This window comes from Vanessa cardui, chromosome 4 (genome assembly GCF_905220365.1).
Source record: "Vanessa cardui chromosome 4, ilVanCard2.1, whole genome shotgun sequence".
NCBI lineage: Eukaryota > Metazoa > Arthropoda > Insecta > Lepidoptera > Nymphalidae > Vanessa > Vanessa cardui.
Window position 1 is genome coordinate 6,652,798 of NC_061126.1, and position 16,054 is coordinate 6,668,851.

The 16,054-nt window shown below is 30.2% G+C and overlaps 3 protein-coding genes across 3 annotated transcripts; all 3 read right to left on the bottom strand.

Annotated features, from left to right (window-relative positions):
- Nucleotides 1-6: 6 nt before the first annotated feature.
- Nucleotides 7-2,517, bottom strand: LOC124544374 (solute carrier family 22 member 3-like). Its single transcript, XM_047122894.1, has 2 exons — nucleotides 859-2,517; nucleotides 7-180 (listed from the first exon to the last, which is right to left on the bottom strand). The coding sequence occupies exon 1, from the start codon at nucleotides 2,501-2,503 to the stop codon at nucleotides 890-892; it is 1,614 nt and encodes a 537-aa protein (XP_046978850.1). The 5' UTR covers nucleotides 2,504-2,517; the 3' UTR covers nucleotides 7-180; nucleotides 859-889.
- Nucleotides 2,518-3,250: 733 nt separating this feature from the next.
- Nucleotides 3,251-8,129, bottom strand: LOC124544376. The gene is made up of 6 exons (XM_047122896.1): nucleotides 7,608-8,129; nucleotides 5,995-6,142; nucleotides 4,386-4,478; nucleotides 4,184-4,282; nucleotides 3,894-4,108; nucleotides 3,251-3,533 (listed from the first exon to the last, which is right to left on the bottom strand). The coding sequence occupies exons 1-6, from the start codon at nucleotides 7,679-7,681 to the stop codon at nucleotides 3,302-3,304; spliced, it is 861 nt and encodes a 286-aa protein (XP_046978852.1). The 5' UTR covers nucleotides 7,682-8,129; the 3' UTR covers nucleotides 3,251-3,301.
- A 5,460-nt stretch (nucleotides 8,130-13,589) lies between these two features.
- On the bottom strand, nucleotides 13,590-15,572 carry LOC124544433. Its single transcript, XM_047122973.1, has one exon. The coding sequence runs from the start codon at nucleotides 15,532-15,534 to the stop codon at nucleotides 13,597-13,599; it is 1,938 nt and encodes a 645-aa protein (XP_046978929.1). The 5' UTR covers nucleotides 15,535-15,572; the 3' UTR covers nucleotides 13,590-13,596.
- Nucleotides 15,573-16,054: the final 482 nt, after the last annotated feature.

Here is a 16,054-nt window from a genome sequence, read left to right on the forward strand (position 1 = left end):
GGTTGAATACTTATATTTTTTCTTTTATTGGCTCTCTTATATCTGCTCGCAGTAGAATTATTTTTCTAAAGTTTGACTTACAATATCGATTATACCAGGTATCAAAATTTATAAAAATATAAATTGTAAATGCGTACTTTTTAGTAGTAAATTAACTGTTTCTTTAATATTTTAAAACGACTGAAAAATATTTACAATTATTAGATGTTCAATTGAATAAATTGTAAATCGTAATAGTTAACGTTTTATAATAATTATTGTTTTTTTTTATATGAAGATCATCGACAACAACTCATGAAAACGTAATTTAAAAAAAAATTTAAAAACTATGTTTTTAGAGCGACATCTATCGCGGAATTGTTAAATTGCTTGAAGTCTTTATACAATGTAATGCACTCAATTAATTCATAGATGGCAGTTCAGAAGTTGAAGTCGAGTCAAAGCGAAGTACTTCTGCTATCCTTGCATAGATGGCGCTGTAATGTAATAGTTGAAATTGTGACCTATTATTTGAGTTTATCAATTATATGATCTTAGATTATTTATAGGTATATCTAGATAGAATGTCACATTATATAAATGACTGAAAGAAACGAGCCAATTTCAAAATTTTGGTGTACGCTTGACACTCGCAAAACTTAATACTACTTTACTTGTGCGCGTGTACGTAGTGGCCAACCGTTGGCTACAAATTTGTCACATTTGACAATATATCTAGACATGAATAATTAAAGGTTAAAATTGAATATTTAGATGTTTTAGACTGCAAAATGATAACCAATATTACTATTAGAGAATAACTTTTATTTAAAAAAGTTTTATATATTATTTTCAGATAATAATAACAATATTTACTACCTTAATTATTTATTTAAAATGAATATACATTCTATTTTCCTATTCGTTCGGCATCTTCAAATGTGTCTGCTACTTTTAAGCCTCGTGTTTCAGGCTGTGTTAGTATTAACAATCCAGCTATAGCTGCCATTATTGCAAAGAGCATCGACGGAATCCCTGACCAATAAACCATTAAAGGCGGTGTTAGTGGTGCTACCACTGAACCGATTCGGCCTAACATTGAAGAAAAGCCCAGAAACGAATGACGATGTCTGGTAGGATATAGTTCTGAAGTAAAAAGATATAACGATGTAAAAATAACACCAGTACTAAATTTTCCCATTAAAAATAAAATCAAAGATAACACGAACATATTGTCAGGTGTAAAAGAAAATGCTAAACAACATATTGAACACAACATATAACCAGTAAACAGAGTAACCTTTCGGCCCAGTCTATCCAATACTAGAAAAGCTGTCCAATAACCAGGTATTTCAATAAGAGCTGTTAGCACATAATTCAAATACATATTTCCAGACAAACTGACCGAATTGATTGATAAGCCATAATAAATGAACGTTGTCGCTATCCAGTATACAGGTGTAGTACAACATCGACGCAACATCACAGGCGATTTTATAACACGAATAAATAAGGGTCTGTTACTAATATCAGATTTTTCTTTACTTAATTTTGGTATTGATGTAAGGAGAATCGTCATTGCATTATCGGAAATTTTTCTTTTATTTAATCGTGCTGCTCTCTCTAACACGGTCTTGGCCTCGCAATTTTTGTTTTTACTCAGTAACCACCTGTGACTCTCTGTTACAATCCAATAGTAAGAAAGTATCGAAAAGACGGGAATAAATAATGTCAATGTCAGCTTACGCCACTCGGGTACGGCTGCAGCGATCCCGCCTAACAATGCTTGGCCGAGGGCGAACATAGATGACATTGTAGCGCTCGTTGGAACACGATATTTAGGACCGACTAGTTCTGTTGCTAATATATACGCTGCACTGTAAAGTCCTCCTCCTATTGCTGTGTGTAAAAATTGTAAAACAACATACATAGTATAATTTACGGAAAAGGCTTTAACTAAACCCACTAAAGCGACATTGAATGCAAAAAACACAACTGAAATGCGACGACCGAAATAGTCAGAGACGAATCCGGCTAAAGGTAGAGCGATCATTGCACCCAGACTGTTTAACGTCCCGGCCAGTGCTCTGAGCCACTCCTGGCATTCCAGACCGAAATCGTACACAACCGTGTTCGTTCTACCATACACAAAACCGTCACAAGGAATAATCATGCTTCTGTTAAAAAGTTCAGCCGAACAAGTATTGTTCGGTAACGTAGTTGTGTTTAATATGGTAGCATAACGAGAACAATCTTCAAAGCCCGTTGATCTTTCTGGAATGGCGTTCAATATCCATTCGGGTGAATAGTCTGGAGGTTGCTGATCACATAACGGCACAGCACATCTGTACGGTAACCTCCCCGCTGTAAACACATAGTCGCCTGCCATGAAACCTGAAGCAGCGGCCGGCACAGCTAACAGTAATATATTGATCAATTGATACATTCCAAACTGTCCTAACTCATTATTTAATACCGTCTCAAACTCCATTTTATTATCACTTTCACAAACACCTTGAGTCATTATGAATTATTGCAACTTATAATGTAATTAATTTAAAACATTTCAGTCGTTCAATTTTGTTCATTGTATTCTTGTTTCTAAGTCGAACATGCTTTAAACGTCTGTATATAAACTCGTCGATCGTTATCTTTATACTGTAGGTTATTAAAATATATCTTCATGAAACGTCAAACGTTCAGTCACACGATCGCAGTGTCTAGTCAAAAACACAAAGTTATTGGTTTTCGTCCTTCAATTTTAATGATTTGAAAAACAATTGAATTCAAATTAATAATTCATTATGACATAGTTTTACATGTTAATATATTATACAATAGTATAAATTTGCAAAGCATTTTGTATTCAGTTCTTGTTTATCTGTTAATAATAGGACTGTTGCAATCTGTTACAGATTGATACAGTTTGTTTGTAGGATTTCATACTCTATGTTATGGGTAACTGAGATGATGTTACATGTAGTTTTCAGATACAATAGTATTAAGTAGGCAAAATAATCGAGCAAAGAGCAATCACTTTGTCAGTCGATATGATAGCAAACAGCTTGTGAGACGTATTAATATGTTCTGAATATAATAAATTAAAAATAATAAACTTAATGTTTTAAATAATTATTTTCATTAATTATCAATTTTTCATCCACATTATTTGTTAGGCAAAAAGTATATTAAAAAATTAAATATCGTTTTAAAGAGAAATTTAAAAATGTTTTTTTTTTGTTGAGATATCTACTACTCGATTTAATTGAATTAAATATTTAAATAGAATTTATAAAGCTTGAAATAAATTCCTGAGTTTCAGTTATGCATCATCATTGGTTTCGGCCAGTTCAGACAGCCGCTTGCGTATGTGGTCGATGGGTGCAGGAATGTCTGTCGGTGACGTGAGAGGCGGCGTCATATTTTGCTGTTGAAGTTCGAAGGTCAACCTCGCGTCAAGAACCGCGGAATCGAACATACCGAGACTTTTCAGGTAAGGAGCTCTACGATACTCGGGATGCTCTATCATCCAACGGCAGTATTCTTTGACACTTCTAGAAAGAAATTTTTAAAAATGATGTCTAAATATTAACTTCGTAATTGCACCTTCAATCTGAAAGATTTTTTAAGCTGAGCAGTGCGATTCCGTATAAACTCACTTCGTATCTCATTTGTCACACATTAAAGCCTGTCTTACCTTTTGTATCATTTAAATAATAAATTTATAAAAGTCTAATGCTACATTGCATATCAATTGCAGACATTTCATCGTTATACGATAAGTTTTCTTGTACAGAATAACACTTCAGCAATAAAACCGTACTCGATAAAAAAAAAATTGAAGCACATTTTTAATTCTCGCAAGAAATTATCGTAACTAAAATTGACAATAATTAAAAAGCGGTAAATATCACCTAAGGTTGGTTATGCCCTCCCAAACTGTTTTCAAAGTAACAAGGTCCTTCGGTACATGACGTGCCGATCGCCACATTTCTTTTGTTTCGTTCCGAGGAGCACGCCACTGCTTCCTTTTTGGAAGACTGCGATTGAACGCAAGCAGATGATCAGCTCGACGTTCCGCTTTTATATCTTTTGATATCTCCCGATCGAGAGCCGCGAACTTGGATTTCTAAAATTATATTTCTAACTTTACCCATCGTCTACGTACACAACATTATATTTATAAAAAATATTCAAAGATAACCTCTGGATTTTCAGTAACATTCGCAATTCGTTCTTCGACTGTGGGCATTTCCTTCGGAACAACTTGAAGACTGCGAGCCACATGGGTGTCGAATTCAACCTATTAATATATTATAGCTTTAGTATATATTACTATGTAAATGAATGTCTACATAATATAAGCAAAATGTAACGATAATAATGCCAATGGTAACTTGTGATACCTGAAACAGTTCCTTTATAGCTTTCGGTGTAAAAAGTTGTGACTGCTGATCACCGCCTAGTTGTTTCATGTAGTCACAAAAGTTTTGTGTTATCTGGGAAAATTAGAAATAAAATTTAAAAATTGTCATAGTTGCATTCTAAAAGATTATAATTTAAAGCATAAAAGAATACGTATTTATTTTAGGAACAAGATGGTTGTGTAAATTAAATTCATTGACCATAATTAAAGGCCTGCGCTTTGACTCGGTTCGTATCCTAGAAAGCCACTCTGAGTTTTTCAAGTACTTAGTTTGTATTTGCAATTCATTTTGCGATCTCGGAGAAAGTATCGTTACTCGCAAGGAAACTTGTTTGTCAGTAATGGAATTTCAAGGTTTTAGTGGTTAGGGTGGTTCAGGATACGAGTACATATACTATTGATTGTCTAAATACTATGCAAAATCGATAAATTATTTGATCATTACCCGTGAAGCAGATATTGGTTATTGTTTTACTTTACAGTGAATTTGTAAAAGTATATAGTGAAAAATTAGACGTAACAACATAACTATTTAAGTAAAGGCATAAGTAGTATATGTATTTATCTCTTCCTCTATGTTTTCTATAAATTATGTCGCTAAAAGAGCTAATGCTAAACCCCTTAGTTTTTATAATCAGAATAAAAACAATGGACAGATATTGGTTTTTATAACGTACGGTTTATTTTTATAACATAAATAGAAAAAGCATAAGCCGTTTTAGCTCAAATACATCAATATATTTTTCAATGATATGGTAAATGGTAAAATGTGATTTTCATTTCACTCAATAATGTACTTTGGCCCTTTTAGAAACAGAATTATTAATTGCAATTTGTTCGTATTTAAAGCGAGACAGAGAGATTAAAATTTTCCAATTTGGAAGTTATTGATATCGGTTCAATTTTCGGAAATTCAAATGTTGCTAAATGTTTTGGACTTCCCAGAATTCAATTCTATGTTTAGATGGGTTTGCTGTTTGTTTGTTCATTTATATATCGGTAGCTTCACATTTTGTAAATATTACATTGTTAAAAAAAATATAAATAGTATAATAATAATATTGGGACCATATTTAAATTATACTTTTATACGTTGATATTAATACTAATAATAATTTTAGGATCACCTACTCCTTATACATTCAACTGCCAAGCGGCAATAATTATATTATTATTGGTATTGTTGTGTTCTGGTTTCGAGGGTGAGTAATCCATTATACTTAAAGGTATAAGACATATATACATAATATATACATATATATACATAACATCTTTGTTCTAATCATTAATAGTGCATTAGGGTTGTTAATATTGGTTTTTTCTTACGGCCCCAAAGTCAATGGGTCTGCCCATAGACTTTGGAGTCGTGACTAAAACGTTTTAAAAAAAATAATGCACTGAAATTAATAAATTGTCACCGAGAGGAAATTGTTTTAACACACAAATTCACTTTTATTGGTGGCTGAGTAAGAAACAACTTTAATATTAAAGTATATCATTAAAACCTACTACCGGATACCTATCTTGTAAAAAATAAATTTTCTTAATAGTTAATCGTCTAAAATTAGTATTTTATATTTATTTTATACTCTGTCAGTCAAATCGTCAGCTTTTTTTACTAAGCTCTTTTCATCTTCCTTTTCAGGTTCAAGATAGTGCGTAGCCCATGTGATTTGCTCCCTGATTGGTTTACTTAAAAAGTCTCGATGAATATTCGGCTTGGCTTCTTCTTCATCACTGAAATTTAAATTAATTCAAATTTTCACATTATGTAATATTATTCTTTTAAACAATTTGTTAAGTTTTAATGTTATTTGGTGCGACAAGCTGATTTTAAAAAATAATGTACAGTACTACACTTTTTAAATTACACATACAAAATGTAAGAAATCAGAACACGATTTCCTTTTTTGATTTGAAATCAAAAAGTAATAAAACACAACATATTATATAACAGTATACGACAATATACTTTTTTAGTTATACTAAAATTTTTGTATGTTTTAGAACAGCTTATTAACCTCTGGTAAATTATCATTATGAATAAATGTTTGCGTAATATACAATAAATAAGTATTGTACCATAGTAAGTTTGGTGTTTCGGGACTCACGTTAAATCCTTTTTTAAATTTTCTTTATTTCATGAGTTTCATAAACTTACAAAAACAGGTTATGTTGTGAGCTTATTGATTGCTCCCTACTTTTTAATAAATCAAGTTCTTTTATAAATTTGATATTGATGTATAACATGTCATTCGGTAATCACTTATTACTTTCCTCTCTGTAGAATTTATATTACGTTCTTTAATTTAATCTTGCCAATTAACGATTTCTAATAATTGCAAAAATACCTTACTGAATAAAGTTCAATTTGGTTTTTAGGTAGGACTATTTTATATTAAATAAGTATATTTTTATAACCGAGTTATAATAGATAAAATATATATTTAATATTAATATAATGAAATAAAATATTGGCTAAATAGAAAGATGGCGATAATTAATATCGTATGATTTTTATCAGCTACAACGAAAGCAATACAAAATGATAAGATAAATTGTGTTGTACCTTTGGCCAGGGTCTTACTTACAATGAATCTCAAAACAATAGCAACATAACAACGACATTGTTTCTTTGCAGAGTTTGATAATTATAAACAAGTTATTATAGTACTGTAAATTTTCCTTTTAAAATTCAACGTTACTTTGAAATATAAACGGAGTATTAAAACTACACATACGAAAACTAAGTATAATATATTTTTTTTTCACTATGCGTAAAAAATATTTGATGGTAATTAATTTATATTCATAGGAATTCCGATTGAGTCGCAAATTATGTTTATAGCGTTCTGGACATTCCATTTGACTGTGAGTTAAATTTTGTTTATTAATTTAATGTTAACATAATCTATGTTTAATTCAGATTATTATTATGTTTTCTATAACGCATGAAATTGAACCCAGTCACTACCACTTCTTATGCAAGGTTGGTGGCGTGTTGGCAAAGTAAGGAATACTTCTCACGGGTTGTTTGTGAGTGGTTGTGAATATTGACTATAAGGTTATACAATTGGCAGTTCTCCTAAGAATTATAAAAACATATGTAACTGATTTCAGATTTACTTGCTAATCTTAGTGCTGGTACTTTATTCAAGGCTCATATTGAAACGCGCGACTTATCTAAAATATTATTACTCACCTTGAGATAAATTCGACGTCAGTATCAGAGTCCAACTCTCTATTTATAGTTATAGTTTTCCTGCTTGATAACATCAATTCTTTTACTACTCTACGAGTTTTATGCTCTGTAAATATGTTAGTAAAATATAACTACTTATTTGTGAAAATGTACAAAAAATAAATTAATATATTATGTGAATTTAATTGTGTCTTAAATTTATTTTAATATTCTCTTTATAAGGAACAATAGTCTAATGGCTGATTTGGAACGCTGTAGATCCCAAAGTATTGGGATCAAACTGGGTGGGACGATAAAAAAATGTTGAGTGTTTTCGTCAAGAATTTCTCATGAAATCCTAAAGTTTGAAAGTTAGCGCGTTGAGGATATGCACAAATATTCCTTAATACTGACGATGACGGTTTTCTCTTTATGACGAACGGCTATAAATACCGTCTGAAGCACAAGAAATTAAACACTGCCAGATGAGAAATTCTTGAAACGACAACCAATTAACTTGTTTTTAGCTCTCCGCTGTCATGCATTTGTGACTTAGATATGCAGCCTTATACACTAGCCACTAGACCAATGAGTTAAAAAAATAAAAATTCAGTTTATAATAACAATCCAAAAATACCTTCAATATTTTCTGTTTCATTATTTTTTTTAGATTTTAAGCTTATGTGCAATATATTACAAACGTTGTCACATAGCTCTTTCGGTAGAATTTCTGATAAAAAGTTGATGTCTTTTTCTTGCAACTAGAAACAAAAAGGAAGTTAACTTAACTGACACCCTGATGCTTTTAATATATATATTTTTTATTTTATTATTTTCAAAATAATGATAATTTTACTGACTGGTTCGTTATCAGATTCGGATAACGTGTTAAATACATTGCTCCAGTACTGTTTGTTACAACGAATAACTTCGGAACCTTCGAATCTGGACGGCTTAACTTTCACGATATCACGTGGTGCTTTTGCTTTACGGTAACACTTCTTACATCCACTCATATTGATAACTTTAATAGACTAATTAAATTAAAGCAATCAGTGCTTTGTTTATTGAGCCACATAGATTTAATGTCCATGAAAAAACATTGTTGTCGATATGTAGCGCGGACGTCGCGTAAATCTATTCGGCGTTGCTACACAACCGATCGTATTGTAAATAACTGTACGGAAATACCTGGAAACGTTGGTTACGGTACATGTAGGACATATTCCGTTTTTTATTTCGTGAAAATATATGGAATACTTCGCTTTACAGTGCAAAATTGTACTTGCAAAAATAATACAATATGTATTTTATTGATATATGTATTTTTTGATTCTACTAATATTTTATTATATGAGGGTTAGTTTCGGGTATTTGTATTGATAGGTTTCTGCGTAAACTATGCATTATGATATAGTTTGACGACTTATATATATGATATTCGACATAAACCGATTAAGAGTAATTAACATAATTCGTTAATACTGGATATTGTGTCATTAAAAACATTTCCTGTACACAAATAGTCCTTTACACATATGGATACAAGCTTAGTGTGAACCAAATGGTTTTTATTCCTTTTTTAACATTAAAATTAGCTTTTATATAATCTCGAATAAAATCGAAACCCATAAGCATTAGCTTGACTATATAAATATTATATTTATGTGTAAAATTATTTATATATGTATATATTAATGTACAACCCATAGATACTGTTTAGAATGTATCCAAACGGTCTCTTTTGTTTGTATGAGTACAATCTTTATATATTGGCTTGGATTTCAAGACAATAAAGGCGACGATACAAAATATGCGCCCAAAGCATCCCAAAATGTGGGTTGGTTGGAGATGGGGAGTGTTTGATCAATAATCGTGATGCGTCGTATATACTTTGTAAACTTTTCTAACCTAAAATTTGCATATATTGCATTCGGATTGGCTGGCGATATTTCCAGATAAGATTATCTCATATAATATCGGAATATTGAAGAATATAAATAGCGTTGACATTAGTTTGCCATCCATCAGTAAATTTAAAGTTTAATAAATTTAAATGTTATGTTTCGATATATTAGGTACATTTAAAACTAACAAAATATGTTTATAATGTTTATATGTGTAAAACCAGCTTTTTGTAAGACAGTGTAGACGTAAATATTTTTTTACTAACTAGATATTTAACACTGAATTTGAATAAATAGCATTTTATTAAGTGATAAAAATTTATTAAAATTATTTCTCTCGAACTCCAGTTTCGTCGTTTCTGCGGAGGATTTTCAAGTATTAAATTATTTCATAATATACTTCTTAACCTTACAAATACCATATATTAATCTCAACAGTTCTATAATTACGAGCATATTCATCACGCAAAACTAGGTGCTTTTTAATGTGTAAAAGATAATAGCATGAGATTGATGTGGAGTTTATAATAACGGAATATTCTTATCCTATACTCATCCATAGATAGAACAAACGCAAGTAGACTCGGTAAATTTATTCAGACTGCAATTGTGTCAGATTTCACTGGAAGTGCCGCTTAAAACAATATTATGGAACGGAGAAACGTCAAGTTATCAAAACACTGCTTAAAGTCCAGCAATAGCAAAATTGAAATAAATGTAACGGAATCCTCGAATAACTTCATAATAGTATCAAATAAGTCGTTTAACGTTGCTACTGAAATAGTTTCTAATTCAGTTTGAGACGTCAAACTTCATTTAAATTTACGGTGCCGTTTGGTCAGGATGCATTGCTTATTTAAGTTTGATATACTTTTAGTTGTTTGCTAATTTTTAATGTTTGGAAAATATTACAGACTGTAGTATGAAACGATTTTAATAATTAGTGTAAGATTTATCAAAGAGTCTGTCTGCCCCGCTCGATTAGTTGATAGATTTTGTCCGAGACATATTTGTTCACAATTTTGATTAGAATTGCATCATCACCAGAGTACATACATAAATTATATAAATATTAAATAGCTGAATGTATATTTCAGTTTTCATATAATATAATAATAAAAAAATATAAATTTACAAAAGTCAAAAGGTCCTAAAATATTAATTATAAAATAAAATGTTCTGTTGACCTACTCCCTCTTTAACCTTCTCATACCACATATCTTGTCGGTCTGACAGACTAACGCGCGTTTAGGAAGCGCGAATAGTAGTAATAGAAAGGCTATTACGGTTATATTTAACAACATGGCTAAATTTTGGAAACAATATGCATGACAACTTAAATCTTATTTCTTGACAAAAGAAGGCCTTATATTCAATAACTGGTGAACTTGAATCATGTAGAAGAGTTATTCTTTTTTTTTAAATTGTTAGCTGGGCGGGCAAATTGTGGCAACGGATGAAAAGTGAAATGATGACAAGTTTGCTACCTTGGCACAAATAAACATTAATCATCACATGTATTTGATAATTCCGTTATTGCATTTAATAATTTATGTAACTTTTGTTTTGTTTGATTTGATTCAATTAATTAGATTTTTATCTTACTATTTTACCAGTGCATATTATTGGTTTCCAAGGAATTGGTAATTGGCAACTTGTTTTAATATTACATTAACATATTAACGTTACATGGTTAAAATCATAATAAATGTTTACGAAGAAATTACCATTTGGGGATTGAAAGTGACATTTAAAATAACGCTTTGGAAAAGGAACAAGTTTTACCATTCTTGATATTTTGCATAAGCTTACGGTTAGTTAGGATAGCTCACTTTTCTTCATCTTAATTTCAAGAATCACAATAGCACAGCGCATTATTATAAAATAATAACTTATACTGGGACAATATATTTAATAATGTCTGACTATCTGAACCGTTGAATCTATTTGAGCCGTCTAATATACAATTGGTTAATTATTTAATTATTAATTATAATTATTTTTTGTAGTAACACATGATAAATTCCGATTTTTATTAAAATTATGATATCTTGCGTACATCTCCAAAAATAAGAATCTGTGTATAGTATTACGTACAGCTAGTTACGTATTTTATGTGTAGCAATTTCCTTTATTTTTTCTAAGCAATTATTGTATGATATGACACTAAAAGTTGTTTATATACATTGAGAATGAACCACTAAGTGCTTGCAAAATAACCTCTTGTCTTTTGTAAAGAAATAACATAATATTGAAAGAATAATCTGAAAGCAATAATGTATTTCTACTGTTTTATTTTTAGGTTTAATTAAGAGGGAATTTAAAAAAAATATTATATTATAATATTAAGTAATTAAAATAGTAAAGTATACTCTATTAAAAGAGCAAATAAAATCAGAGTGAACAAACGAACACGTGATTAAAATTTATAACCCATTAAAAATGTATTTAAAACTATAATATTCTTAATACTTGGTAATAGTGAATTTGATGTTCTAATTATCGCGTGCGAGGTAGTATCGAGACGCATTATATGTTTATGATTAACAATGTGCTTTATAGCATTCGCTCAAATAGTACGAAGCGTTTAATTAAATTATACAAAGTATGTCACTAATCTTCGAGCCATAATCGTAAGCTACGGGAGGAATGTCATAAGTCTCGTCTTGGCATTAACACGGCGTCGAGACGTGTGACGACTTAATAAGTTAGGTTGTTACCGACTTGTGTAAATTTACCTTAACGCCCGATATACCCGCTCACACCCGTCCCTACATTATTCTTAGCTAACGGTGTAATTTATATGATCGTACAGTACATGCAAAGTTTGTGAATTACTTTCAGATTATCGCAATAATTAAAAAGTCATTTTTCGATATAAATTTGAAACAACGTTACAGCCGTTTAAGATTTGTTTAAAAATACATATTACAAGATATCTGATTCTTTTATTGGTGGAGTTTGATACACACGCCTCTATAGCTAGCAATATACGCACTTCTCAACTATTATACAGCTACACAACAAAAATAATAACTTATACGGCGGTTACAAGTGTCAGCACTTGAAATGAATTTAGTAAGTGCTGAACTATGTAAACGTGATACGTCGGTAATAATATTTTAATTTACTGTGGATGTAAATGCTTTAGTAACACAAGCTTAGTTTTAAAAAATATTTGTAAATTGAAAGAGAGGAAATTTCTTTAAATTAACCGATATCTAAAAAAAACCAGACTTATACGATGAATTCAGTGACAGTTCTCTACACTGTACAAACATATTTAGAGACTCGTAACAACCTAAAAGATATAAATTACTCTAAGTTTCGTTCTGATCACAGAATTCCCAATAAACAAAATAAATTATAAGTATACGAGATGAAAATCACAAGTAAGTTTTTAGCTAACAAGGTTTTATCGCAAAACATTCCGTATTCTAGTCCGGAACTTGCGTTAACAAATACAGTATGGCAAACAAGAACAAATGAATATAGTTTAGCGAGAGACCGCGAAGGTACTGCAAGCAATTTGTGATCACCGGGACCGGCTTACATTCTCACCTGGTTAAAATGCCTACCTGAAATACGGAAAGTTAATTACGGCTGGGTTGCTGTACTTTAATTTATTGGTATTGTAATTTATTTACTTAATTGACGTATTTTTTTATATCGTTGTCTTAGTATTAATAAAAGGCATAAGGGCCATGTAGCATATTAAGTGAGTAAATAGCATATACATTGAAACAACGTTTGATAATCTTTTTTTTAGGTTAAAATATTAATGTCATAATGGTTTAGTATTTAATGTGATTTAGTTAAGGCAAAATGGAACAGAGTGGTTTTAGATTTTATTAGATCAATAAAATATTTTCTAAATAAGAATTATTTGAGATGTACTGAAAATTAGTCCGTTCAATTATATAAAGAAATCTACCTCGTGGCGGATACCATTACATAATCGACGTATATACCGTTCCAAAATAGAAAATTAAATTAAATTAAAAAACATGCACACAGCTATGACACTGTTTTATTGTTTAATTAATTAAATAAAATTAAAGGGTATTAACAAAATATTACAATATAAAAAAAAATACTAAAAATTATTGTTTGTAGTCGAAACATTCGTCAGTAAATATTTTTAATAAATTTGGATTTTTGTTTATCAATCGTTCTAATGATTGTTTACGCTTTGCTAGTATTTCATTTAATTCTTGCTTAGATGTTTTTACAGTTCTATTGAGGTTAATTTGCATTTCTTGTTCAAGAATATCTTGAACACAGTGACAACTACTTTTTGGCAAACTTAGGTCGTCTGAACTTGAATATTGAGTCCCAACAGAATGATGACTTTCTTTGGTTGCAGAAAATGGCAGCTCACTATATGCTATATTTTTAGGGTTAATAAAGTGAGGTGAAAATTTTATTTCAGGAGCTGGACCCAGAATGGTGGTTACTCTTTCGTAATTTTCTTTACTATAATCTAAATAGTTGGCTAAATTCGGAAATGAATTTGTTTTTATCCAGTTTGTACATTTCCTAGCTGGACAGTCTTCAAGACGAGCGAAATCGTCTATTAATAATGACTCCAAAGAAGACTCTTCATCAATTGATTCACAGGTCGCTTTAGGTGGTAACTTCACTTCATTTATTTTCTTTGGCGGAGATGGTTCGCGTGGAGAACGACATTTACATTTCTGTGATTCTAAATAACTTTTTATACCTTCATAACCATGACACTTAGCGTAAACATATTGTCTTCCGACTCTAAAATATGGTAAATCTACATCAGATGCTAAAGTCTCTCGACTTCCGTACGCTTGAGGAACTGGATCTGATAAATCACCAACTACAACGAAAGGATCTTTATCACATACAGTTATTTCCTGCTCAGGTTGTATAAAATGAAATACATTTGAGTCGATATCATCACTTTTCAAAATTGTAGTACACATTAATGGATTTCTTTTTAATTCTATAATTTGCAACATCATCATTTTTTCTAAGTCCAGTAAAAAAGTTGTTTGTTCCGGTAATAGTTTAAGCGAAAAACTTATAAACTTTAAAAACAACTGTAAGATTTTCTTAATTTTTTGTTCCCAATGTTTATTGATATCTGATATTCCTACATATTTTCGTTTGAAATCCTCGATTATGTGAGCTTTTTCTTGTAATATTTTACGTTTACTTAAGACTTCATCAGATTGTAAATTTTCTAGTAGTATTTTTCGGATTTTGCATTTTTTTCTCTCTAAGCTCATTATATACATAGTACTAGTAATTCTTTCCGCTTCGACTTGCTTATAAAATGCTCTTATCGCATCATTTCTCTCCTGAACGGCTTGCAGTATTAATATTTTATTTCGACGCACTTCATTATGCAATAAAAGTGAATAGTATCTTTTTAATTTTTGTACTTCAATGATATACCTTTTTTTCAAAATATTTTCAAGCTTCTTTCTCTCTTTCAACAACTTATTTTGAATTTGAATATTTAAATCCGATATAATATTTGCGTACGCTGTTTGTATTCTAGTATGTACTTCTGAATGTAAATGTTTTTCTAAATCTTGTAAAGATAATTCGTAAAACATGGATATCTCATGTTTCATAATATCGCTCTTGTATTTAAATATATTTTGAAAAATAGTTTTAACCTTTTTAAATACTTCCTGTTTTTCATGTTCCAAGATGTGTTCCCAGGACGCATCGTTGTCATGCACTAAGGTCTCTAATAATGTTAAAAATTTTGCCCGTTCCTTTTCTAAAACTTCATTACCAATGTCTAATATTCCTTCATGTGTCTTGCCTCGAGTAATCTTTGATGTAAACGGCGGAATTAATTTGATTATACCCACAAGAAGATCGCTGGGAGATTTCCATTCGTCTTTTTGGTCTTCATTTTCAACAAGCAATTCCTCTTCTGAAGGTTCTTCATCATGAACTTCAGATATACTATTTTCATCAAAAAATATTTCTGCGTACGTACTTGTTACCCTCTGACCATCATAAAGTGTGTTATTGATATTATGATACTCCATAAATATAAATTAATTAAAAAATATAATCTGACAGTAATTGTTTTGTTTGACATGAATGTCATAAATGGAAAAATCAAAAATAAACAAATCAATATAATAAACCTCCTAAAACAAATAATACTCCAGTATATATTTTATTATTACATATTTTATTTTAACTTGAAAATTTCCTTAAAAACACTGATTAATAACTATTTGAATAATAATCAATACTAACAAATTTATAAGATTAATTATTGTTTTGAATTGATTATAATTAAAAAAAAACAACCAACTATTACGGCATATATTTAATTAAATTTTCAGAACAAAATTTTATCATTAATTTTTTTTTAAATTAACTATTTGAAGGCTACATTGATTTTACTGGGTTTTTACTGATTGATGTATAATTCGTAGTTGATATAAATTTTGCGATTAAAATAGTTACCATCTTTTGTATTCTCTTTGTAAGGTATTACAGACAGTTGAAAAAAGTTCTATTGATATTATAAGGTTAAAAAACGAACTTTTTAATTAT

What these genes read in the sequence shown, in the direction of transcription:
- LOC124544374 (XM_047122894.1), bottom strand. Translation starts at nt 2,503, where the DNA reads ATGACTCAAGGTGTTTGTGAAAGTGATAATAAAATGGAGTTTGAGACG.
- LOC124544376 (XM_047122896.1), bottom strand. Translation starts at nt 7,681, where the DNA reads ATGTTATCAAGCAGGAAAACTATAACTATAAATAGAGAGTTGGACTCT. An exon ending in GACGTCGAATTTATCTCAAG is followed by an intron (nt 6,143 to 7,607) that starts GTGAGTAATAAT and finishes TTTAAATTTCAG; the next exon opens with TGATGAAGAAGAAGCCAAGC. An exon ending in CTGACGATTTGACTGACAGA is followed by an intron (nt 4,479 to 5,994) that starts GTATAAAATAAA and finishes TAATTTTCCCAG; the next exon opens with ATAACACAAAACTTTTGTGA.
- LOC124544433 (XM_047122973.1), bottom strand. Translation starts at nt 15,534, where the DNA reads ATGGAGTATCATAATATCAATAACACACTTTATGATGGTCAGAGGGTA.